Here is a 26,599-nt window from a genome sequence, read left to right as displayed (position 1 = left end):
TCTGCAGGTCTCAAACAGGTGATATAATACAATGCCATTGGCCCTCTCTTGCAAGGTAGGCCTCAAGCCTAGGGAGGTTGTTTGCTTCTGAGCCACAAACCCTCCCACTGTGCCCCGTCTGGGCTTCGTATACCTGCAGCCAGAAGGAGGCTTTTGCCCCCACGTGAATTTTACAGGGTCAAGTGGACACCAAGCACGGGGGGCCAGCCACAAATGTGCATGAGTCATCAGAGGTAGCAGGGAGACAGTATGAGCCGCAACTAAGGTAAATTAGGAATAGTATGTCCCTTTTGGATAGATCCCGTGTAGATGTGTGCCCCTCAGGCCAGCTAAGGATACTTGCACCTACAACAGTCTGATTTGTGCTGTACGTTGCTCAACATGTTGGTCCTTGAACCCTGCTTCCAAAGCCTTACTCCTCCCCCTCTGGAGTCTTATCCTTGATGTAATTTCTCCCATTTGCAGTTTGACTACACAAACCTCTCTTGCGTCCCCTGCCTGGCTGGTTCCTGCTGTTGCCCACATCGCCTTAGATTTTGGATGACTACATCCCTCTAGCCTATCAGCCAGAAGTGGTCGCCTTAAAAGAGACCCTGCTGCCACAATTCCTTTAATTCAGGGCAAGGGAAATTGGGGCCATCCAGATGTTGCCGAAATACAACTCCCATCAGCGCTAGCCAGCACGGACTGCTACATCCATCCTCCTGCCTGATGGCCAACAGGCGTGAGGCACGTTTGACCAGATGTGGCTGAACCTGCAACATCCACCATCCCTGGCCACTGGCCATGCTTACTAGGGCTAATGGGAGTTGTAGTTTGGCAATGTTTGGGAGGCCAAAAGTTCCCCACACCTGATTTTGAGGGGCACAGGATAGCTGCCCAACATCCTTAAGGCAGGGGCAGCCGCACTGGTCCCCCCAAGATGCATGTTGGACTACAGTTCCCATCCTTCATGACCATTGGCTCTGCTGGCTGAGGCTAATGGGAGTTGTAGCTCAGGAACTGGTTAGCAATTTCAACTTTAAGCAGTGCACTGATGAGAGTGCCTTATCTAACCACAAGAGAGAGAGAGAAGGATATAGTAGGCAAGGAGGAGTTTGGCAAACGACCTCTTCTGATCAGTTAACATCCCTGTTTTGATTCAGAAAGAAGTTCCTGGAGAGCAGCTTAAAATAGAGGTGCAGGGCTTTTGAGATCTCCTTTCTAATTATCCTTATCTAGCTAGCAAGCTTCAGTTGCTCTGGGAATTAATTCTCCTCAAAATACCTTTTGCAAAATATCTTTCTGAAAGGCCCGGGGTGGGGGAGGGGCACGAGTTTTAACAAAGCAAAACGAAAAGGCCTCTCCTGGAGCACCTGCCGCTCTCCCTGGTTTCCATAGAAACGCCAAACAGCCGCATGGGAGTCTTGCGGAGGAGCTGGGCCCTCGCCGGCGGCGGGAGCGGGAGCCTCGGCTTTTCGGGGGCGGGGAAGGGACTCGGAAACTGCCCGCGGGTTGGGGGGGGGAATGCTGGTTGGGGCAGCCGGCCGTGGAGACCAGGCTGTGGGGTGGTAACTTTGTGGGTGGGGAGAGAAGAAGAGCTCCCCATGCAAGAGGAGGAACGGGGTTCGCCTGCCCGTGGCTCCTGATGGCCTCGTTACCGCTCGGTGAGAGGAATGCCCTTTGCACATGCACAGAGGTGCTCTCGTCTCCCTTTGCGGTGCAAAAGCGCCAACTTGGCCCCGCGACCGTGGGTGCCCCGGGGACGTGGGTGTATGCAGCGTGCAATGACCCTGTGGGTGCCCGGCTCCTTCATGGGGAATATTGTGGGTGCTCAGGGAGTTGGCACCTATGTTGCGGTGCCAGGTTTTTCGGAGCTCAAAGGCCTGTTTCTTACAGGGTTATGTTCACCTGGGAATGCTGTGCTTGGTTGGAGGGTGGAAGCAGCTGGGGGTATGGGAACTGTTGGCTTAGATTTTGGAAGGGGAAGGGTGCCCAATAGCTTGTGTGTGTGTGTGTTTGTATGTGTGTATTGATGTGATCAAGCAGTGCTTCCCTGTCTAATGACCTGCGCTGCTTTGTGCCTGGCAGTGAAGGAAAAAGCACTTTTAAAAAACGATTTCCAAACTTAAAAGCACATTTTAAGTTTGCAAAAAGAGCAGAAACACAGTGAAGGGCACCTTTGGGTCAGCTCAGCTGTTACTGCTCTGTCCGAACCCAAGTGAGCATTTCTGAAAAGCTTCTGGGAAAAGGTAGGTTTATCAACGGACTCCAACAAGAATAAGCAGTATTGGGAGCAGATCCATCCTGCCCTGCCAAATAAAAATGCATAGCTAACTGAGGTTCTGCCCCCTAACAAAAGGCCTGCCCCCCCCCAAAAAAAAAATCCTGGCTAGATTTTTTAATAGAATAGAATAGAAAGTGGACAGCTGCCATAGGTTGTATGATGCGGATGTCTGTCTCCGGATTATATTCTGTCATAAGCTCCTATATGGGATATTGATGTGGAGAGGAGGGCTCTCTAGTTTAGCTGCAACAGTGAGCTTGTCACTTTGTCCCTGCAGGTGGCTGTGCGGTGCGCCATGACTGACATACCTGTTCACTGTGAGTTGCTGGACAGGCAGTGGAGCTGGCACCAAGAATATGCAGGTGACTGATCGCAGAGCTGCTTATTGGGACAGCCAAGATCCAGATTCTCTGGGAATGTACTGCTTTGCACAAATATATTGTTTCAGCGATCAATATTTTGAAAGGATTTGGAATTCATATCCCTGACTTGAGGGAATTAAAAGAGGGCAGGATCTGAGGGGTAGATTAACTTGTAGGGTACTATAAAAAACTAACTAAAGTAGTAACAGCTTGCCTCTCTGTTTGTAAGCCCTGCTCACTTCCTCACCAGACTCTGGTAACCACACATTTGCAAGGTTTCTTTTCCAGAGCTATATGGGCTGGGTTTCGAGAAATGGAAGCTGAGTTTACCAGGACAACAAATATTCTTCTCAGCGTACAATGCTTGTATAGCAGCCCCCCAGAAATACATGTTCAGAAATTCAGTTCAGTTTTGAAGAGGCTGTCATGACCCATAAATGGTGGGCATGTTTACTCCAAATTCTCAACTGGTTGCAGGCACCACACAATGGGCAAAGACTACAGTGACCCCTAAAGGGTGTTTGGGGTAGGGTGGCAGTCAAAGGAATGTAAGTGCTTTGTGGTAGTCTCTGCAGCTGCCATGAGAGGCAAAGCTGATGCTCTCTCACTTCACCACAAGCACACACCTCTCCTGTCCCAAAAATAAATTTAGTATTAAAGAAGAGCAAGACCTAGAACAAGAGTGGGGAACCTCATTATGCCCATTCTATTATGCCCTCCCTATTTGGCTGGCCAGGCCACACCCACCTGCTCTACGACACCTGATGTCATATATGAAGTCACTTGTGAGGTATGTAAAGTTGAGGCTTTGTCAAAAGGGCGTTTGCTGGCCTACAAAGCCCTTTTCAAAGCACAGGACAAGCTGATTGTCCTAGAAGAAACAGTGGTCATGGGAGTTGCAGATTCGTCAGTGTTAATAATAATAATAATATATTTATTTATTTATTTATACCCTGCCCATCTGGCTGAGTTTCCCCAGCCAGCTCCCAACAGAATATTAAAAACACGATAAAACATCAAACATTAAAAACTTCCCTAAACAGGGCTGCCTTCAGATGTCTTCTGAAAGTCAGATAGTTGTTTGTTTCCTTGACATCTGATGGGGGCATTCCACAGGGCAGGTGCCACTGCCGAGAAGGCCCTCTGCCTGGTTCCCTGTAACCTCATTTCTCCCAGTGAGGGAACCGCCAGAAGGCCCTCGGCGCTGGACCTCAGTGTCCTGGCTGAACGATGGGGGTGGAGACGCTCCTTCAGGTATACAGGACCAAAGCCATTTAGGGATTTAAAGGTCAGTACCAAGACTTTGAATTGAGTTCGGAAACGTACTGGGAGCCAATGTAGGTCTTTCAGGACCAGTGTTATATGGTCTTGGCAGCCACTCCCAGTCACCACTCTAGCTGCCGCATTTTGTTTGACCTTTATTGGGTCATTTTTGCTGCATTTGCCTTTGGAGTAGGGCAATCCCCTGGAAGTCTTGTGGGGCTGCATTCCTTTTGGAGTCATAGGATCTTTTAACAACCTCAGTGTTTCTTTTGATCTCTCGCAGTTGGGCCCAAAGTGTAAAGCAGGAGGGGACAGTGACGCTGGAGGGGGCAGAAGGACCAGCAGAGGAGGTAAGGTAGCAGCTACTCCAAGATTTCTGCTCCATGCTTCCTAGGTCAAAGAGGTGCCTTCAGGGCAAAAGGCTGCCTGCAGCAGCCTTTCTCAGCCTCGTCCTCTTCTTCACACAGTGTACAATTGAACTATGGAACTCCCTTCCCACAGGAAGCAGTGATGGCCACCAAGGGATTTAAGAGAGGATTGGGCAAATTCATGGAGGATAGGGCTCCCAATGGCTGCTGGCCATGATGACTTTGCTCTACCTTCATGGTTGTTGTTGTTGTTTAGTCGTTAAGTCGTGTCCAACTCTTCGTGACCCCCTGGACCAGAGCACGCCAGGCACTTCTGTCTTCCACTGCCTCCTGCAGTTTGGTCAAACTCATGCTGGTAGCTTCGAGAACACTGTCCAACCATCTCGTCCTCTGTTGTCCCCTTCTGCTTGTGCCCTCCATCTTTCCCAACATCAGGGTCTTTTCCGGGGAGTCTTCTCTTCTCATGAGGTGGCCAAAGTATTGGAGCCTCAGCTTCAGGATCTGTCCTTCCAGTGAGCACTCAGGGCTGATTTCCTTCAGAATGGATCTTCTTGCAGCCCATGGGACTCTCAAGAGTCTCCTCCAGGACCATAATTCAAAAGCATCAATTCTTTGGCGATCAGCCTTCTTTATGGTCCAGCTCTCACTTCCATACATCACTACTGGGAAAACCATAGCTTTAACTATATGGACCTTTGTCGGCAAGGTGATGTCTCTGCTTTTTAAGATGCTGTCTAGGTTTGTCCACCTTCATGGTGGAAGGCACAGTAATGCTTTTGAATGCCAGTTGCTGGAAACCACAGGAGGGGAGACTGCCAATCCAGTCAGGACTGGGGCTGGGACATTATCTTAATATTGCCCTTTGTTTCAGGCAGCAAAATGTTTTAGGTTAGCCTTAAAGACAAGCAAGGTTGCCCATGCTTAGTACATACTGACAAATATTGTATCCAGTGTTGCACCAGCAGGGTTCCACTGACACAGGGGGGACTTCTGCTTCCTTTCCTCTGCCTGCATGCTCCAAAATCTGCTGGAGGCTTCTCCAACGCTCTGGAACTAATTTTGAGGGTGCACCAGGGGGGCAGGGGACAAAAGAAAAAGAGGAGGCTCTAGATCAGGGGTCAGCAACGTTTTTCAGCCATGGGCCGGTCCTCCGTCCCTTATACCTTGTGGGTAGCCGGACTATATTTTGAAGAAAAAAAAAATGAACCAATTCCTACGCCCCCACAATAACCCAGAGATGCATTTTAAATAAAAGCACGCATTCTACTCATGTAAAAACACCAGGCAGGCCCCACAAATAACCCAGAGATGCATTTTAAATAAAAGGACACATTCTACTCATGTAAAAACATGCTGATTCCCAGACCGTCCGCAGGCCGGATTGAGAAGGTGATTGGGCCACATCTGGCCCCTGGGCCTTAGTTTGCCTATCCCTGCTCTAGATCATGTACAGAAATCTGTTGCACCAACAAAGCTGCAGTGTTGGATACGGCCCTACGTAAGAGATCCATTATCTCCTGCCTCTTCCATTCTTAAGTCACAGCAGGAACAAGTCCTGCTTCTTCAGGTGTGTTTTTCTGTATCATAATATGTCTTAGACTAGCCATGTAGTCCCCATATGTGCCATTTGAACCCTTGTTCTTCTAAAAACCAGCTGCACTGGCTCCCAGTGGAGTACAGGATCAGGTTTAAGGTGCTGGTTTTAACCTTCAAAGCCCTATACGGCCTGGGACCCTCGTACCTACGGGACCACCTCTCCTGGTATGTCCCACGGAGGACCTTACGGTCTTCAAATAAAAACATCTTGGAGGTCCCGGGCCACAGGGAGGTTAGGCTGGCCTCAGCCAGAGCCAGGGCTTTTTCGGCTGTGGCCCTGATCTGGTGGAACGCTCCGTCACAAGAAACTAGGGCCCTGCGGGACTTGACATCTTTCCACAGGGCCTGCAAGACAGAGCTGTTCCACCAGGCCTTTGGCCAAGGCACAGTCTGACCCCCTCCTTCTGTAATCCTCATATAACTCTAGCCCAATGGTTGCCATTAATTTGACTCTGAATTGATTTTAGAATGAATTGATTTTAGAATGTATTTCAATTAATTGATTGTGATTTTATGTAAACTGTGTTATTGTTACTGTTAGCTGCTCTGAGCCCGGCTTCGGCTGGGGAGGGCGGGATATAAATAAATTATTATTATTATTATTATTATTATTATTATTATTCCTCATCCAACTGTGCTCAGTTGGCAGATTGAAGCCTGACGGAGATGCCCCCTCCAACATTGAACGTACACAACTGCACCCCACTCGCCGCCACCCATCCACAGCTCCCAATACCAGCAGGTATAGACAAGAAGGTGAGTTGCCAAGATACTGCCAGGGGTTCTGTGCTGTGGGTAGATGTTCATGTGATTTGCTATCCCCTCTAGATTTGCTTTATTATTTTATTTTGTTTATTGATCCTCTTTGTGTTATTTTCCTTTCTTATTTTTGCAGTTTCTAAGCAGTGCACATAATTTGTTTTGAAAAGTATACAACGGGCAAGTTCAATTAAAATTAAACATGGAAACAAAACTTCCTTAAAATGGATGCTGAAGTCGAAAGGTCTTTGTTACATGCCTGACATTCAACAGGGAGAAGGCCTGTCTGAATTCAGCCGGGAGGGAATTCTACAGAATCAGGCCAACAACACCAAATTCATAACTCCTGGTGGATATGAGTTGTGCATCCAAGCCATGTTCCCATCAGGCTCCTAAAGATTCTTTACGGTTGATAGTGTGTGCTGGCTATAAATCCTTGCCTAATTGGACTTCCTGGTTGACAGCTGGTACAAAGGTGGGCAGTAGATATTTCAAAGTAATAGTGCCACTGTATTCTGCTCTGGTCAGACCTCACCTGGAGTACTGTGTCCTGTTCTGGGCACCACAGTTCAAGAAGGACACTGACAAACTGGAACGTGTCCAGAGGAGGGCAACCAAAATGGTCAAAGGCCTGGAAACGATGCCTTATGAGGAACGGCTAAGGGAGCTGGGCATGTTTAGCCTGGAGAAGCGGAGGTTAAGGGGTGATATGATAGCCATGTTCAAATATATAAAAGGATGTCACATAGAGGAGGGAGAAAGGTTGTTTTCTGCTGCTCCGGAGAAGCAGACACGGAGCAATGGATCCAAACTACAAGAAAGAAGATTCCACCTAAACATTAGGAAGAACTTCCTGACAGTAAGAGCTGTTCGACAGTGGAATTTGCTGCCAAGGAGTGTGGTGGAATCTCCTACTTTGGAGGTCTTTAAGCAGAGGCTTGACAACCATATGTCAGGAGTGCTCTGATGGTGTTTCCTGCTTGGCAGGGGGTTGGACTCGATGGCCCTTGTGGTCTCTTCCAACTCTATGATTCTATGATTCTATATCTATTGCACACTGGGCAAAAGATATAGGACACAATACAGTGGTACCTAGGTTTAAGAACAGTTCTGTTTACGAATTATTCGGTTTACGAACTCCACAAAACCGAAAGTAGTGTCCCGGTTAGAGAACTTTACTTCGGTGTAAGAATGGAATCCGAAAGGTGGAAGGGCACTGGTGGCGGGAGGCCTCATTAGGGAAAGCGTGCCTTGGTTTAAGAACAGTTTTGGTTTAAGAATGGACTTCTGGTACAGTTTAAGTTCGTAAACCGAGGTCGAACTTAATCCATTCCAGTGATCTGTTCAACTCCCGGAACCATTCAAAAACCAAGGCGCGGTTTCCGATTGGCTGCAGGAGCTCCTGCACTCAATCAGAAGCCGTGGAAGCCGCGTTGGACATTCGGCTTCCCAAAAACATTCACAAACTGGAACACTCAGTTCCAGGTTTGCGGTGTTTGGGAGCCAGTTTGTTCAGGAGCCAAGCCTTTCAACAACCAAGGTACCACTGCTTGGTGTGAGGTAGGTACTAAGAGGTCACAAAGGTTGGAAAGCCTAGCTTTTTCGTTCCAGGAGATGCAGCCTCTCTGATAGAGGGACGCTCACCTCGCAGCATCAACTTCAACTCTTCCTTCAACCCAGAGCGCCTCAAGCAAGCCAGGCAGTTTGTGGAGAGAGCCATCAAGGTAAGTGTCCTTGGCTTACCTGGTCTCTACCTTTTTAGCCTCCACCCTGCCTGTTTCCCCCTCTTTTGTAGCCTTGGTTGGATGGGTCAACCTAGCCCAATGGGGAGAATGTTATCATCATCATCATCATCATCATCACTGAGGGGCGAGTCCCTGCCTCCCCTCCCCGCTGCAGGGCAAAGTTGATAAGCCTCTCCTGTTGCCCCATAGCAAAGGAAGATCTTCATGGTGAACGGCCCTTACCCCGTGATTCGGAGACGGCTGCTTGGCAGGGGCTGGGTGGAGAGGAAGTTTCCCAAGGTGGCTAAAGTAGTGAATAAGCGAGAACGTCCGCCTGATGGGGAGCAGGATGAAGATGGTGATGACAGTGACGGGCCTGAGGACGGTAAGGCCACCAGCCTCTCGCAACTTCTCTTTTAATTGTACCGAACAAAATTTATATGCTGCCTGACTGTATATTTACAAAAGAGGAAACCCTCTAGGCGATTTACAAAAATGTAAAACGAAACATTGGGATTCTCAATTAGAACCACATAAAAAGAGATATTTAATAGAATCGTATCACTGTAGCGTTGGAAGGGACCTCAAGGAGCATCTAGCCTAACCCTCTGCAATGGTATTTAAAAACATTCCAAAGTTTGTTTTGAATTTTGGGAAGAATCTCAGATGTACACGCACCAGATATGTTCATCTGTTCCTGCTCCCAATAAATTCATGCACACTATAAAAACAGGTGCAAAGCTACTAATAGAAAGACTTAGGTTTGACATGGCATGGGCACTAGCCAATCAGTGCCCATCACAACTGGCTTTCATTTGTTCAGTGTGAAACACTGAAAAGCCAAGCTATATTTTGTCCTAGGATTGGAAATGTGTGTGTATGTGTGTTGAGGGCACTAATAGTACTTTAAAACTACCTCCACCTCTCTTAAAATGTCACCTCTGACTTTACACTGTTTCTCATGGGTTACTTAACCTTCTCAAATGGCCATTGTTTGGACCTAAAAGAGCTTGCAGTGAACTGTGTAAAAGTGCTACAAGGAAACACAGGATGGTATTACTATGTTTTCCTAAGCATGAGGTTTGTGTTGGCAACACAGCAAGGGAAAACACAGCAAAATAGCTACATTTGTGAAGACTGAAGAAAATAATGTAAAACTTGCAGTAAAATGGGCTATATTAGGTTGGCTGGAAAAAACGCTCTTAGATTTCACTTGGCACTTTTGTAACAAGAAAAAGATGTAACTGCTGTAAATATTGCTCCAGGTTTTGGAAGGAAACCACTGGCAACCCAAGATCTGTATACATTTGCTAATAAAATAGAACTCTGCACTATTTTCCTAATTTAGCCTCTTCAGAGTGTGCATTCTACAACTTAAATTTATAAAATTAAGTGTGAATAAGTATCATTAGGTGTGTCTCTGCTATTCTGCATTTAACATTTATGTGTGTATATAGATCTATAAAATTAAAACCCATGCTGCCTTTCTATCAGTGATTTGAAGGTGGTTATCAATTTCAAAGTGGTTTACAAAAATAACAAAATAATTAAATATATGGATGAGCACCCATCTTTTTATGGACTTACCCACAGTAATAAGCACTTTAAATACAGTTTCAGTGTGTCCAAGAAGGAGACTGCTCCCTGGTAATGACTGTGAGTGACCCTTGTCTCCGCTGTTTTCCGTTTCCTTCACAGATGAGGAGGAAGAGGGGGAAGATGAACAGGATGATGCCATTGATAGTACCTATAGCCTTATGGTTAGTTTGATGTGATGGTGAACTTACCCCTAAATGCTTCCTTCAAGCAGCTAAACCTTTCCCTCCACAATTCTGGTTCCTGCAAAAGCCCGTTGAGGGCTGCACAAACACACAGGGCAGTTTAAAGTGGATTTGATGCATGCTTTTCATGCCTTCCGCACCACCTTGTCCTCATTCAGGTTGCAGCCCACAGTCCCCTCACCTCCATCTAATTCAGATTTTCCCAATATCAGTAGATCCATACTAAGGCAATAGAGGCCAACCAAATGTGACAAGGCAGCGTGCAAGCTTTCCAGGTTCTATCGTTAATAGCATGCACACTATTTTCTGATGTTTCGGTTGGCCTTACACAGTGGTACCTCGGTTTTCGAGCATCTCGGAAATCGAATGATTCGTAACCCGGACACCGAAAACCCGGAAGTAATTGCTTCCATTTTCAAATGTGCCTCGGAATTTGAATGGCTTCTGAGGTGTGTTTCTCCATTTATTCAATGGATTTTGCCGACCACCCATTGATCCTCGGCTTTCGAACATTTCAGAAATCAAACAGTCTTCCAGAAGGGATTACATGTACGTTCAAAATCCGAGGTTCCACTGTATACAGTTCAATTTAAAACACTCATGTGTTGTTGTTCACAGACAAAAACACACATGGAAAAATCGGATATGTGTTACCCACATGCACTTTTTATACTCTAGTTTTGTACCCAGCCATAGGCTAGTAGCTAGTTACTGGACCAAGGTGATCCAGTGAGCTATATGGCTTTGTAGAGATGTGAATCTGGGTCTCCTCAATCCTAATCAGACTTTCTAACCGCTGCAATACACATGCTGTCTGTTTGATCATCATAGACCCCCTTCTTGTGTTCTTCAGCATCACCTAGATTTATTCAGGATTTGGGTTTTTCCCATTTATACATCACTTCTCAAATGGAAAAAGGCCCTTAAGTGATTTACAGTCAAATGAAAACAAACAAACAAAAACAGTAATATGAACATTGTTTTAAAAACATTTAACAGTGCAACACTATATTGTTAGGGGCGCCCAAATGCTTTGGGGGGAAATGTCTTCACCTGGTGCCAAAAAAGATGACAAGGATAATACCAGGTGGGCCGCCCTAGAGAGAACATTCCATCAATGGGAGCTACTACAGAAAAGGACGTGGGTGGCGCTGTGGGTTAAACCACAGAGCCTAGGACTTGCCGATCAGAAAGACGGAGGTTTGAATCCCCGCGATGGGGTGAGCTCCCGTTGCTTGGTCCCTGCTCCTGCCAACCTAGCAGTTCGAAAGCACGTCAAAGTGCAAGTAGATAAATAGGTACCGCTCCAGCGGGAAGGTAAACTGCGTTTCCATGCGCTGCTCTGGTTCGCCAGAAGCGGCTTAGTCATGCTTGCCACATGACCTGGAAGCTGTACGCCGGCTCCCTCGGCCAATAAAACGAGATGAACGCCGCAACCCCAGAGTCAGTCACGACTGGACCTAATGGTCAGGGGTCCCTTTACCTTTTACTACAGAAAAGACCTGTTTGGCCATTGGCATCCTCCAGACTTCCCTTGGACGTGGCATGCAGAGAAGGGCTTCAGATGATGATCTCAGGGTGTCAGTTTTTAGCTATAATGGTCCTGAACCATATAAGGCTATATAACGGTCAAAACCAGCACTTTGAATTGGGTCTGGACAAAAATTGGAAGCCAGTGCTGTTGGGCCACCATCATGCCACCTTGTTCCCGTCAATAATTTAGCTGCCTGTTCATATTTCACCTTTCCCAACAGCATATCTGTCACCTGCACCCAGTTCCCCCCCCACCTTGTCCTTTTTGTTGTTGTTGTTTTAACCAGCTTCTGTGCTGTTTCACTAGGCTTCCACATTTACTTTTTACCCTTCCTCTTTCCCTGGCAGTCAAGGTTGGTTCGCAATCAGATCCCCTATTTCATCTGGACCAACCGGCGTGATGTCATTGACTGCCGCCTCCTGCGCAAAGATCAGATGATGAACCACTATGCCAAGGCGGGCACCTTCACCACCAAGGTGGGCAGAGTTTTTGCTTCTTGAATGTCTGGGCCACGCTAGCAGAGTGCGAATGGCGCTCTGAGTTGGGAAAAGGAATGTGCAGGATCTGGGCTCAAGTGGCTTGTGTATGTGTGCTGTGGGGAGTTGGGAAATTAAGCTGCTGCAAAGGCATCCATCCCTTCTTTCTCAGGTAGGGCTGTGTCTGAACCTGCGAAACCTGCCATGGTTTGACCAGGCTGATGCTGATACCTTTTTCCCACGTTGCTACCGCCTTGGAGCTGAAGATGAAAAGCATGCCTTTATTGGTGAGAACTGTTCACAATGCTCTCCTTCGGTGGGGTGGGGTGGGGAAGAGAAGGAAACTCCATGACTCTAGCACAATGGGGACAATGGGATGAGAGATGCCTTATCCCAGAGTAAAGGCCCACCATGTTTTGGGATATACTTTCTACTTTGATGGCATGTCTTAGTGCAGTAGGAAGTCTGTTTTGATTGTATGTAAGCTGCTTCAATCAAAACAGAACAGTCCCTACCTGCAGGCTTATATTCTTTTAAAAAAACAACACAGTTTGAAAGCACGTCAGAGTGCAAGTAGATAAATAGGTACCGTTCTGGCGGGAAGGTAAACGGTGTTTCCGTGCGCTGCTCTGGTTTGCCAGAAGCGGCTTAGACATGCTGGCCACATGACCCGGAAGCTGTACGCTGGCTCCCTCGGCCAGTAAAGTGAGATGAGTGCTGCAACCCCAGAGTCAGCCACAACCGGACTTAATGGTCAGGGGTCCCTTTACCTTTACCTAAGCTGCTTCAATCAAAACAGAACAGTCCCTACCTGCTGGCTTATATTTAAAAAAAACACAACACAATACGCAAGTGCAAAAGACAGGGAAGGAAGAGGGAAATAAAAATTCAGGCATCAGTTTCTAAATATAATGACCAGCTGGCACAAATCAGGGGCAGGAGACACCTGATGGAACTGGGCCTCCAGCAAAGCTAATGAAACAAGCCCTGCTTCCCATCTCCTCCACTGAGGTAGCTGGATGGAATGGGTGCCCTCAAATGTCAGTTGAGGAGCGAGGATAGTTTAGGGGTTCCTTTCCTCCCTGCTCTGGATTCTCACCAGAGAATTATGTGTCCTCCCTCCCTTTTATGGTAGAGGATTTCCAGCTCACTGCAGCCAGGAGCCTTCTCAAAGTGGTGGTGAAACGATACTGGAATGAACCCAACATGACAAGACTGGATGCTAATCAGAATGAGCCCCCAAATTTCCCAGAGACTCCAGGTAAGCGGTAGGAGCTGTGTGTTCAAAAAAGGAACAACCACAGAGATTTCTCTACTGCCGTCTCCAGCAAGTACCTGGAGAAGGTCCTTGATGGGAGAGCAGAACGTGTGATAAATTGCTTTTCTCTGGAAATTATTGCTAATGCCATCAGTTGTGTTCTAGGGGAGACTATTGAGAAATGGCTATGAGCTACCTCCAAAAGTGTAGCCCTGTGGCTTTTTCTCTAAGATATTTTTCACAGCTGAGTGATCCTTCTCTTGTCTATGGTTGGGCTGGTCTCCTCTGTGTAAGAAGAGAGAATGGAGTAGAGGTGTTTGATATGCAAATGAACTTTCTTTCCAGTGGAGATTAGATCAGAAACTAATTGAAGCATGAGCTTCCATGTGAAAATGTCCTAAGAAAGAAGTGCTATGGAGTTTCTTTATCTGAAGTGAGGTGGGTGGGTGGGTGTAGCTTTTAGGCTCCCCCAGATCACTGATCACTTTTTCCAAGTCAGATTCCAACCACCACTCCTCAGTGTCCAGCCAGACCCTGACAACTGGGAATCTGTAAAAAAAAAAAAAAAAGACCTAGGTCTCTCTTTGTGACAGTTTTTGTGTGTGTTGCTTTGATTTCAGACACTCCAAGTGTCCCTATTTTTCAGGGACAGTCCTGGATTTATGGAAACCATCCTGGTTTCTGATTTGATCCTGAAATGACCCACTTTTCTTTAGGACATCCCTGTTTTCTTCGGAGAAATGTTGGAAGATATGGCGTTATGTGACTCTTGAGCTATATGACAGCAGTCCTGTACAGTGGTACCTCGGGTTACATATGCTTCAGGTTACAGACTCCGCTAACCCAGAAACAGTACCTCGGGTTAAGAACTTTGCTTCAGGATGAGAACAGAAATCGTGCTCTGGCGGCGCGGCAGCAGCAGAAGGCCCCATTAGCTAAAGTGGTGCTTCAGGTTATGAACAGTTTCAGGTTAAGAACAGACCTCCGGAACAAATTAAGTACTCAACCCAAGGTACCACTGTATAGGGAAGTTTTGTGTGTGTGGGTGGGTGGGTGTGGGTATGTATATGTATATGTATATGTATATGTATATGTATATGTATATGTATATGTATATAAATGTTGGAAGCCACCCAGAGTGGCTTGGGCAACCCAGTCAGACGGGTTGGGTGTAAATAGTAAAATTATTATTATAATTGAATAGAATGTCCCTATTTTCATGGGAGAATGTTGGAAGGTCTGTGATTTACAGGGAGTAGCAGAAACAGTATCTCAGGCAGTCTTGCTTTGTGTGCCTTGCATAACTGGCTCAACAACCCTTCGTTTTCAAAAGTCAAGCAGTACACCAGCCGGAAGAAAGGGGTCATGCTCTCATCCCAGCTGATTGAGACTGCGATACATGCCTGCGAGGAACACATGAGCAGCTTGAGGCACCAGGACATTGACAGAGAATCCGGTTCTCCTTTGCTAATGAAAAAGTCACACTGGGAAAAGTTTCTACATGGCTACTACCAGTTAGCCCAGTAAGTACAGGTGATGCTGGAATATACCACACAGCAAAAACATCTGTTTTTGAACCCGGAAAGCCCCAATTTCAGAACTGGATCTTTGTGCAAATTTGTGTCCATTTGCATAGAGTGGAATCCACCAAGTTGACTTTAACTTGGGCAAGGAGACTGCATCTTCCTCTCATCTCTCCACCCCGCTCTCAAAGCCCCCCCCCCAAAAAAAAACTTTATTTGAGGGTATTCTGATGGCTGGAGGTAGGCAGTGAAAGCTGAAATAATGTTGCACAAGTGGAAGTCCATTCTGTTTATGCATGGACAGCACCTGGGTGCAACCTGTTGTGTGTGTACGTGCTCATTTCAGCTTAGCAATATTTGTCGCCCCACTTTATTTTTTTGCAGAATCATTTTAGGAAAGAAGGTTTGACGCACATACAGATTTTGCATTTAGGGCGCAAATGGTTTTGTAGCTTGCCCCTGACAAAAGAGGACACACCGGGCAGGACTGAACCACAAACTTTGTGTCATTATCTTCTCTGCAGCCCCTGCCTTCCTCCTTCCTCCTTGCTCTCTTCCTGCCCTTCCTCCCCCCTCTGAGCATCCTTGGGAATGGGGTTCATGTGATCACGATGGCACGAGGGCAGCCTACATAAACTCTGAAGGGACAATCTTCTAACACAAACAGGGGAATAAACTACACCTATCAGGATTACAGCAACTGGGTATGTAGAGGAAGATACAGGGACTTAATGGGGAACTTGAGGGAAGGACTGGGGTTTGTATTGTGTGAAGAAATTCTTACTCCCTGACTACTGGAAAGTCGTGCCAGATTAAGCCTGGATTTTTTTTCTAGGGGCATTGAGCAGAAACTCCTTGAACATCTTTCATTCCCTTCACAATTGTGAGAGCTGGAAATGTTGCTCTATTTTCAAACAAAATTTTGCAGGAATCAGCAGACTGAGAAGTGTCCATGCAGAAATTTGTTATGTAGGTTATGTGAATTGTGTTATGTGAATTAGGCAGTTTTGCTCATCTTTACATGCTCATGCTCTTAATCTCTCTCTCTTTTTGTTTTTGCTTTGTTTTTAAGCATCACAAACTGGGGACGATAAATTTGGGGGCTATGTCTGAAAGACTGAAGGGAAATGACTGTCAGACCTGAGTATGAAGGCCCTAGGCATGGGAAACAATGGAGAGAGGAAGGGATTGCAGTTGGGTACTGAAATCTGACAAGGGACACGGGTGGCACTGTGGGTTAAACAACAGAGCCTAGGACTTGCTGATCAGAAGGTTGACGGTTCGAATCCCCGCGACGGGGTGAACTCCTGTTGCTTGGTCCCTGCTCCTGCCAGGAGCAGTTCGAAAGCACGTCAAAGTGCAAGTAGATAAATAGGTACCACTCCGACGGGAAGGTTAACAGCGTTTCCATGCGCTGCTCTGGTTTGCCAGAAGCGGCTTAGTCATGCTGGCCACATGACCCAGAAGCTGTTCGCCGGCTCCCTCGGCCAGTAAAGCGAGATGAGCGCCGCAACCCCAGAGTCGGCCATGACTGGACCTAATGGGGTCCCTTTACCTTTACTGTAATCTGAGCCACCTGGAAGGTTCTCCCAGGTGCTCTATAGCACCTGAGATGTTGTGGTTGAAAATGCTCACGTATCCCAAGCCCAGGGATGGGGAACCTACAGCCTACTCTATGTTGTTGGGCTAAACGCCTATAGGGTGGTATCCCATAGAAGTAGTTCCATCAGCACAAGGACTTTCTCTCCCTGCATGTTCCCACACCCTCTCCAAATATCCTCCAGAGCAGTGTTTTTCAACCTTTTTTGGGCAAAGGCACACTTGTTTCATGAAAAAAATCACGAGGCACACCACCATTAGAAAATGTTAAAAAATTTAACTCTGCGTCTATATTGACTATATATAAAGTAATTCTCTTGAATAGGAATCAAATATACACAACGAAAGTATTTTATAATTATTTTATTATGAAATAGTAAGTAAACAGAAATATGAAAAATTATAAAATACTTTATTCAGTGCGCAACCTGGGCCTGTTTGGATGAACACAAAGCTGATATTCTGGCTGGAATCGAATGTTGCGGACCGTTCTCTGCTCAGCGGGGATTGATCTGCTGATCCCCGCTGAGCCAGCGGATGACAGCTCCGTCTCCGCACTGTGTGTGGAGAGGGAGATGTCAGAGCCCCGCTGCTCTCTATGGGGAATCGGATGAGAGAGGACCGCCTGTCCGCTCTCATCCGATCCCATCCGATCTGATCCCCACCAAGGACAGACACAGTCCGGCGCCCGCCTAGTGGGCGAAAATTTGACTTTTTTTTTAAAAAAAAAAACTTTCGAATTTTTCAATTTTCGCCACGGCACACCAGGCAACATCTCGCGGCACACTAGTGTGCCGCGGAACAGTGGTTGAAAAACACTGCTCCAGAGGGTTCAGAAAACCCCAAGAACAGATTTAGGAGGTGCATAGGGGAAGGGGGGGTTCGTAATGCAGCCAGAAGTCCTTACACAAATGGAACTATGTTGTCAGATACTGCCCACAATCCCTTGATGTGTTGGCCATGCTGGCTGTGGCTGATAGGCGTTAAAAGGTAAAGGTAAAGGGACCCCTGACCATTAGGTCTAGTCGTGGCCGACTCTGGGGTTGCGGCGCTCATCTCGCTTTACTGGCTGAGGGAGCCGGCGTACAGCTTCCGGGTCATGTGGCCAGCAAGTCTAAGCCGCTTCTCGCAAACCAGAGCAGTGCACGGAAACGCTGTTTACCTTCCTGCCAGAGCGATACCTATTTATCTACTTGCACTTTGATGTGCTTTTGAACTGCTAGGTTGGCAGGAGAAGGGACCGAGCAACGGGAGCTCACCCCGTCACGGGGATTCGAACCACTGACCTTCTGATCGACAAGCCCTAGGCTGTGTGGTTTAACGCACACCTCCACCCCATTAGAGTCTAATAATATCTAGAGAGCAATGAGTTCCCTCTGCGACTTCAAGGGCTGTAAATCTGTTAATGGTGCAATGGTCCATTAGGAGGCCATATTCTGAGATTTACCACTTGGTCATAACCGTGCTAATTTCTAGATAAAGTTGTGGTTGAGTCCGATATATACAGCTCGTTTCTAGAATAGCTGCCTGTCTAAACCAAGCAGATCGTGCTGGCAGGAGAATGGGTGGGGTCCTTGCTCTGAGTGTTTGTGTTTGCAGCGAGGGGGCACAGATGGTGCAGACGGGTGCCCACGTCGAGCGGTGCGAAGACGTCCTTCAGCGACTGTCAAAGGTCGTCCCACAGCTGGACATGGAAGGGGACAGGAACATATGGATTGTGAAGCCAGGAGCCAAGTCCCGGGGCAGAGGTGAGAGAAGCGGCGCTGCATATGGAGGGGAGTTGATAATCAAAAGAGCATATAAGGGGGAGACTGTGAGGAAAATGGACTTGGCAAAGGGCTTGTTCACACTGGGCTTCTTCCTGAGCAGTGGCACCCTGACCACATCCCTATTGTGCCCTTCTTGAGTTTGCTGTTGTTAAAGAATCTGGGTTGCTAAGGCACCGTGCGCAACTGGTGCAGCCCTCACCCAGCAGGGTTAGAGAGGAGAGGGTGTGCTTTCTTGACACCCAGCAGTTGAAATGTGAGGAGGGTTTTTTCGGCCTCTCTATTGAGTTCACACATTCAAATGAGACAGTGAAGGCCGACTGAGAAGGGACTTGCTTACTGCAGTAAATGCAGCCTGCCCTAGTGGCAGACTGAGGTTGCTCAGAGTTAACCCCCAACTATGAACCAGCCTTATAGGAGAGACCTGGTCTGAACAAAGACATTGGATTCCTATCTCATTATACATGACTAAGCCATTTTTCACCTTCTCACCCCTTGCCTTTTTCTGTAAGACCTGTTGCAGTCGTTAAGAGTCGTCAACAGGCTCATCTCAGCTATCTGCCTATCTCCCATTCCCACCACCCTTCTGAGTAATACCCCTCCCCACCTTCTCACTATATAGAAGGATCTGGCAACTTCTGTTTCAGTGTATCTGAAGAAGTGTGCATGCACACGAAAGCTCATACCAAGAACTAACTTAGTTGGTCTTTAAGGTGCTACTGGAAGGAATTTTTTATTTTGACTATGGCAGACCAACACCTATCTGTAACTGCAGCCTTATAGGGTGAGAGCTAAAGGGTCACCAAAACACTTTTCCTTTTTTGTGTTGTGACTTTCAGATCGTAAGCCCAAAGGCAGATCCTTTCCTATCATTGACATTTGTTAGCCTTTCTTAGGGTTGCCATACATCCAGAATTTCCTGGACATAGCCAGTATTCAGCCCTCGAGTGGAAATGGCAGCCAGTGTCGGTAGTGTAGATTTTGGTGATTTTCACCAGTGTGGTGTAATGGTTAAGACTTGTAATCTGGTGAACCGGGTTTGCTTTCCCGCTTCTCCACATGCAGCTGCTGGGTGACCTTGGGCCAGTCACACTTCTCTGAAGTCTCTCAGCCTCACTCACCTCACAGAGTGTTTGTTGTGGGGGAGGAAGGGAAAGGAGAGGAGAATGTTAGCTGCTTTGAGACTCCTTCAGGTAGTGATAAAGCAGGATATCAAATCCAAATTCCTCCTCCTCTTCTTCTTCATTAAACTTTCATGTCCAGATTTTCACTTTTTTAAATATGGCAACCCTAGGCCCTTTCTGGAACCATTTTTTTGTTGTTCCTGCCAAAGATAAAAATGTGTTATGTTAGTCCTGCCATGACAACCTGATGGCCAGGGCTCCTGCTCCTGGCGTGATATGACTGCCACTTTCGTGAGTTTCACAGCCACCCTAGTAGTTCTCTTTGTTGAGTGGAGCTTGGACACCAGTAACACAAAACATGCACTTTGTGTCTCTTGCCATCTCCGCTGCATCAGCTGTGGAAAGGGTGTTGTCTACCTAGCCTGGTTTCTGCCAGTGGCGTAGGGGGGGCCGGCCGCACCGGGCGCAACATCTGGGGGTTAGGGTTAGAGGGCGCAAATCCACGGGTTAGGGGGCGCAAATCCACGGGTTAGGGGGCGCAAATTACTTGCCTTGCCCCGGGTGCTGACAACCCACGCTACGCCACTGGTTTCTGCAGAAAGGGTGCCTGAGCTTTTCGCTTTGCTCTGAACTGCTCTGATAGCAAGGATGTGGGGATGGAACGGACGTGGGTCTGTCATGATCGCGAGGGCTTTTGTTTCTTTCCCAACAGGCATCATGTGCATGGACCGCTTGGAGGAAATCGTGAAGCTAGTGGACTGCGACCCCATGATCGTAAAGGACGGCAAGTGGGTGGTGCAGAAATACATTGAGACGCCCCTGCTCATCTTTGGCACCAAGTTTGATCTGCGCCAGTGGTTCCTGGTGACCGACTGGAATCCACTGACCATCTGGTTCTACCAGCATAGCTACATCCGCTTCTCCACGCAGCCCTTTTCCCTGCACAAACTGGACACGTGAGTGTTGCATTGCTTATCTTCTCCACGGCTGGATACAGCTTTATGTGTGTGGTTACTGTGTGTGTGTGTGTGTGTGTGTGTGTGTGTGTGTGAGAGAGAGAGAGAGAGAGAGAGATGCTGCTGCTGCTGCTGCTGCTGCTGCTGCTGCTGCTGCTTTGTGAAGTCTTTGTTCTGTGCATGCCACTCACAGTCTTAAATGGTCTTGTTGATGTCCCGTGAGGACCGCAGAGCCACAGAAGAGCATCAGCCTTGCATGCAGAATGGTCTCAGGCTTATGCATTGGCATCTCCAGGGGGGACTGAGAATCTCTCCAGCCTGAATCCTTGGAGAGCTGCTGCCAGTCTGTGCTGACAACACTGAGACAATACTGTCTGGCCTGACAGCATGCATATATATATATATATATTTGCTTTCGTAGATTTTCACGGGTACAGGAATGCAGGTTTTGGTGTCTTCGGGTGTCTTCCCGTGTAAGAGTCGGGGTGTCTGTGCGACGTTTCGACGAGGTCTCACTCGTCATCTTCAGGCTGGTGCTTTCGGCTATACACCACACCCCTCAACAGTATTTATAGGAACTCAAACACCAGATTCTGCTCTGTTCCAGTAACAAGAAGCCGAAAGCACCAGCCTGAAGATGACGAGTGAGACCTCGTCGAAACGTCGCACAGACACCCCGACTCTTACACGGGAAGACACCCGAAGACACCAAAACCTGCATATATATATATATATATATATATATATATATATATATGATATTTATTAAGGTTTCAAATAAAAAAACTACATAGATAAAAAGAAAAGAAAAAAAGACAGAAATAAGAATAAAAGAAAAATACAAAATACAAAAAATAAATAAAAAACACTTTAAAAAATACATCAATCTTTCCACCTTACATTCATTTCCTTGCTTCCCTGACCTCCTCACACCTCCCTTTTTTGTATTCCAATTCAGTTAGTTAATTCAGCAATTTCTTTCCCTCTTTGTTGGCCTGACAGTATAAGGCAGCTTTCTGCGCTCTTGTAAATTCTGCAGGATCATCCCAGTTATTATTCCCGGGTTAATAGTTTGTGAACTACAGCTCTGGCCATTTAAACAGATTGCAGACCTGCCTGAAACCTTGCGAAGCTCCATATATGTTTTTGTGTGTGTTGTGTTTTAATTCTCTCTTGCTAAGGCACCTTGTGAGGGCAGTGTGCCCTGACGAGCAGGTGAGAAATCTCTTGCGTGAAATTAAATATATCAGCGCTGTCATACAGACCAGTGTGCTCTGCAAACATTGCCAAAGCAACTTGACCAGCATAATGTAACCGGGAAAAGGCATGTGATGGTAGCTGGCCACTGAATATCTTGGAGAGCCCCAAGAGAGGGCAGCTGAGGGTGGAGAAGAAATGGAGGGTGGGAGAAAGGAAAAAAGAACTGGTGGCGGAGGAGTGAATATCTAGTATGAGCATGAAAAAGGAGTTGGGAGCCTGGGTGTGGTTGCAGTAATAAGGAGAGAGTATTTCGGGGAGGGATGAAGATAGGGCTTGTTCAGAGAGCCACGAGGGCGCTATGGGGCTAAAGTAGAGGGAGAGGAGGTTTCTGGGGAAGGGAGAATGCAGAGCAATGCAGAGCAGTCATGCCTTGCGCTTTGCTGGAGCCTAGCAGGGGAGAAATGCCCGAGAAGTACTGTGGTTACCACGCTGGTAAGTCAGCCGTCGGGGGCAGAGCTCTTGTGAACAGGGCTTCTTTAGAATGCAGAATGAGGCTTCTTTGACAGCAGCACATACAGGGAAGAAGTATCTGAAATATACTCGGAGTCGAGAGTGGATTTCATGCTCTTTATTCAGCTCATAGTGGTGAGGAGGAATGAAAGTTCCCCCAGAATGTCTGCTTTATATACATTATTTACACAATGGGCTGCACGTGATTGGCTAATTCCGGAATTCTCCTGTAGGCCAATCAGGTTGTGGATTCACTTCCATCTGGAGCTGGATTGGGTGGCTCCTGCAGACCAATCATACTGCTGCATTGTTCTAGGACCAATCAGACTGCTGCATTTTGGATCCTATTGTTCTAGGACCAATCAGACTGCTGCATTTTGGATCCTATTCAACTCAGTACATAACAGTATCCCTGATCACCATAGATGGGAAGGAGTTGAGAATGGGGAGCAGCTCAGTGGGCGAGCCTCTGTTTTGCATGAAGAAGGTGCCATGTTCAGTCCCCAGAATCTCCTGGTAAGGCTGGGAAAGCCTCCTTTCCAAAATCCTTGAGTGCCGCTGCACTCTTGCCCCTATAGATGACGCTGAGATAGATGGGCTGATTTCCTGTGTTCCTATTGTGGCTTAGCAGGGATGGAACACACACTTCCCGGGTCCCAATCCTGTATTGTTGCCCGATGCACCTGACCCCCGCCCCTTGTGGACTGATCTTACCCTCCTCTCCAACCCAGCTCCATCCACCTGTGCAACAACTCCATCCAGAAGCACTACGAGAACTCGTTGAACCGCCACTCTGAGCTCCCCCGCGACAACATGTGGTCGTCCGAGCAGTTCCAGGCCCACCTGCGACAGATGGGGGCCCCCGAGGCGTGGTCCACGGTGATTGTGCCCGGCATGAAGGCAGCCATCATTCACGCCATGCAGACCTCGCAGGACTTGGTGGAATTCCGCAAAAACAGCTTTGAGCTCTACGGCGCAGACTTCCTCTTTGGAGAAGATTACCAGCCGTGGCTGATTGAGATCAATGCCAGCCCCACCATGGCAGCCTCCACTGCCATCACTACCCGCCTTTGCGCCAGCGTGCAGGAGGACACCTTGCGTGTGGTCATCGATCGCAAGTACGACCGCAACTGCAACACGGGAGACTTTGAGCTCATCTACAAACAGGTGAGTGCACTGGGCCCAGCTGCCTTAGCCTCAGGGACTGGGATTAGCTGCTTGGATAAAGCATCTCCCCAGTCTGCCTGATTTGCCTTGCACTGGCTCTGCCTCCCTTTCCTTTGGGTTCTTGCTCTGCCACCATCTGGTGGCCTTCAATGCAGATGGCTCATCCTTTTTGCAGGCTGATGAGGTGCCTGAGGAGCCAGCTGGCAGGAATGGCCAACAGAAAGCTAAGGGAGCTCATTCAGAGCTGTCTCCAGTGCCTCATGGAATGGGACAGGACCTCAAAGCAGGCCTGAATTTCTCCTCTACGGAGTGTGCCTTGATTGGTTGGGAGGCGGCACCACACACACAGACTTCCCCTTTCTTCCTATATAGAAACCTAAGGCTGTTGTCATGCTTTGCAGTTCACGTGGCCACCAGGAGGTGACCATGCCAACTCCAGTGTGACAAATGCAGGCAGGAGAGCAAGGAAGCACTGCTGGTGGTAGGCAGCCCAGGAAGGAGGGAGAGGCACTTCACAGAGCGGTTTAGCAAGCCGTTATGCCCTCTGTTGAAAGGCGTTTGGGGTTGGGATGCGCTGTGAGGGGAGGAGCAGTGTAAAGAGAGTGGGGCTTGGTCAGGTGTGGAAGAAGGGCAGCTGGCAAAGGGGTTGGTGGACAGGCCGGGTGAGTGGAGTTGCTAGTCTAGTTGCTAGTCCAACCCCCTGCAGTGCAGAAATCTCATGCTCTTCCTACTGAGCCTTCCAGATTGGAAGCAGACACTGTTCTGAATGCACCTCCTGCAGAACTGCAGTGGATGGTCTCCTCTGGGTCATTCTGGTGTGGCTTTGCATCAGGAGGAGTTGGATCATTCCTTCACTCTGGTGCAGAAACGCTCCAGAATTACCTATTCTTGGAAGGGGCTTATGGGAAGGAGCATCACAGGACCCTTTTTAACAATTCGTTTTTTTGCAAGCACCCTAGTGGTTCTCTCAAGACACGCTGTAGCATGTATGTGGGCACAGTTTGGGAACAGCTTCTTTGGGCCTCCTCTGCACCAGACACAGATGCATCCTGGGGACCATTTCTGCTTGACGACAACAACAACAATTTATTATTTATACCCATAGCTGTCAACTTTCCCTTTTCTTGCAAGGTATCCTATTCGGAATAAGGGAATTTCCCTTACAGAAAGGGAAAAGTTGACAGCTATGTTTATACACTGCCCATCTGGCTGAGTTTTCCCAGCCACTCTGGGCGGCTCCCAACAGAATATTAAAAACACAGTAAAACATCAAACATTAACAACTTCCCTAAACAGGGCTGCCCTCAGATGTCTTCTAAAAGCCAGATAGTTGTTGTATTTCCTTGACATCTGATGGGAGGATGTTCCACAGGGCAGGTGCCACTATCAAGAAGGCCCTCTGCCTGGTTCCCTGTAACCTCTCTCCTCGCAGTGAGGGAACCACCCAAAGGCCCTTGGAGCTGGACCTCAGTGTCCAGTGATGAAACCATATCCCCGAAGCCCCGTCTCAGGATATCTCTCTCAGCCTTGTGGCAGCTTTGCAAGCCAGGGCCGACGAGAATCCCTGCTGCCCTCTGAGCTCGAGGGGTGCTTGGCAGCCTCACCCTGTTTCCCTCATCTCCCCACAGGCAGCTGTGGAAATCCCTCAGTACATTGGCACTAGCCTTTTGGTAGAAGGCTCCACCGTCAAGAGGCCTCCGCTCCAGAGAAGCCCCGTGCCTAGCGACACCAGGAACAGCAGCGGGCCGCAGCCACCCAAGCCCAAGCTGATTTACCGGCGCAGTAACCAGGATACTCCACGAGCCCCCACCCCGTGCTGGGCGTCCGCCAACGGCAAGGTGACCGAGCCTGCGGCTCCTGGGAAGGAGAACAAAGTCCAGGAGAAGGCGCCCGGCAGCAAGGTCCCCGATTCGACGTCCGCAAGGTTCAAGCTGCCCAGCAAGCTCAACATAGACCCCCGCAACCGGAAAGTGCTGATGGCCCATAGCATGGCTACCACCACGGTCGTCCCGGGGGGCAAGTTGTCCGGCCCGGCTCAGCTCTGTGCCACGTCCAGCTCCCAGAGCCTAACCCCCCAGGAGACCGCCCTCCACCAGGCCAAGGATCCCAAAGGCACCAGCGCGGTGGCTCCGGTGCCCAGCAAGGCAGCCCCGATGCCAGGTAGGGAGCTGTGGCTGAAGATGCGGTCGCAGGAAATGGGTTCACTCCCCCTCTCTCCTGACCTGGCGGCCTCTCGCGCTCCCTTCTCTCCCGCCTACCCCGTGAGGCTCAGGGTGCAGCAGCACCTGCGGAACTTGATGCACAGCATTCCTGTGCCCCCAAATCCCCCATCCCCCCCGGGCATGGATTTAGCTTCGGCCACCGAACTCACTGCCATCAGAGCGTCTATGATCAGGAGGCGGCAGCAGAGGGAAGGCAGGAGCGCCCATTGACCCAGGAGCTGTCCTCGTTTGGGGCTTGTCGCCGCAGGCAGGAATCATGCTACATATATATAAATAGATATATATATATTTATATGGTCTGGGCAGCACTTTTAACGTGGGGTTGTATGGAGAGGGAATCATGTTTTCTTAAGAGCTAGACTCTCTATTCCAATAAAGGACTTTAAAGGAACGTTGGCCACAGTGTGTGATGGCAGGGAGTGGGCCACAGGAGGTGGTCGGATGAACCACCTTTGGCATTTGTGTGGAGGGCAAAACTAAGGCTCCGTTTGCTGGGGGCAAGGCGGGCTGGGAAGTGCTAGGAGCCAAGAGCAACACAGGGACTAAGGGAGGTGGAGAGAAACCATGATATGGAAGGAAGAACTTTGATTCCAAGGACACCCGGGAGGCAGAGAAGGTTATCAGAACCAGGATAGAAACAGTTTCCCATGAGTGTACAGTGGTACCTCAGAAGTCGAGCAGAATCCGTTCTGGAAGTCCGTTCGACTTCCAAAACATTCAGAAACCAAAGTGTGGCTTCTGATTGGCTGCAGGAAGCTCCTGCAGCCAATCAGAAGCCCCGTCGGATGTTCAGGTTCCAAAGAACGTTCGCAAACCGGAACGCTCACTTCTGGGTTTGTGGCGTTTGGGAGCCAACATGTCCGAATACCAAGGTGTTAGGGATCAAAGATATGACTGTATTGAGGATCATTTGCCTTCTTTGAAATGGATGTTTTGGGACGGGCCACACCCACAATGGCAGCCATTTTGCGAATGGGTTCTCACCTTAGCCCCCCTGTTGGCAGCCATTTTGTTTCTTTCTCGGTACATTCCCAATGTGCCCCCCCCCCCAGAACCCAAAAGTTAATGACTCCTGATATAGGGATTGCTTGGTTCCAAGCCCACTGGAACAGAGCGGGCTGAATCTCAGACAGAGGAAATTATGT

The 26,599-nt window shown here is 48.3% G+C and overlaps 1 protein-coding gene and 1 long non-coding RNA gene across 3 annotated transcripts in view; one reads left to right on the top strand and one right to left on the bottom strand.

Moving 5' to 3' along the window:
- The window catches only part of LOC309525545, an 86,180-nt gene that overhangs the window by 27,997 nt on the left and 31,584 nt on the right, over positions 1–26,599 (bottom strand). The gene's annotated exons all lie outside the window — the stretch shown is intronic.
- TTLL3 (tubulin tyrosine ligase like 3) overlaps positions 45–26,599 on the top strand; it is a 29,431-nt gene continuing 2,876 nt past the window's right edge. Inside the window, exons 1-15 of one of the 2 annotated variants that reach the window (XM_082209412.1) lie at positions 45–265; positions 2,544–2,628; positions 4,175–4,241; positions 6,498–6,611; positions 8,226–8,338; positions 8,549–8,723; positions 10,037–10,098; positions 12,001–12,129; positions 12,302–12,416; positions 13,265–13,390; positions 14,721–14,910; positions 18,109–18,257; positions 20,112–20,355; positions 22,797–23,232; positions 24,861–25,392. In XM_082209412.1, coding sequence (XP_082065538.1) covers positions 2,623–2,628; positions 4,175–4,241; positions 6,498–6,611; positions 8,226–8,338; positions 8,549–8,723; positions 10,037–10,098; positions 12,001–12,129; positions 12,302–12,416; positions 13,265–13,390; positions 14,721–14,910; positions 18,109–18,257; positions 20,112–20,355; positions 22,797–23,232; positions 24,861–25,392 — 2,458 coding nt within the window. In that variant the 5' untranslated portion in view covers positions 45–265; positions 2,544–2,622. Of the gene's footprint in view, positions 266–1,476; positions 1,647–2,543; positions 2,629–4,174; positions 4,242–6,497; positions 6,612–8,225; positions 8,339–8,548; positions 8,724–10,036; positions 10,099–12,000; positions 12,130–12,301; positions 12,417–13,264; positions 13,391–14,720; positions 14,911–18,108; positions 18,258–20,111; positions 20,356–22,796; positions 23,233–24,860; positions 25,393–26,599 lie in introns of those variants that run through there. The other variant, XM_082209413.1, reaches the window with a different exon arrangement.

Source organism: Podarcis vaucheri, assembly GCF_965113315.1.
Source record: "Podarcis vaucheri genome assembly, chromosome: 2".
NCBI classification, from domain to species: domain Eukaryota; kingdom Metazoa; phylum Chordata; class Lepidosauria; order Squamata; family Lacertidae; genus Podarcis; species Podarcis vaucheri.
This window is presented reverse-complemented; position numbering and strand designations above follow the sequence as displayed.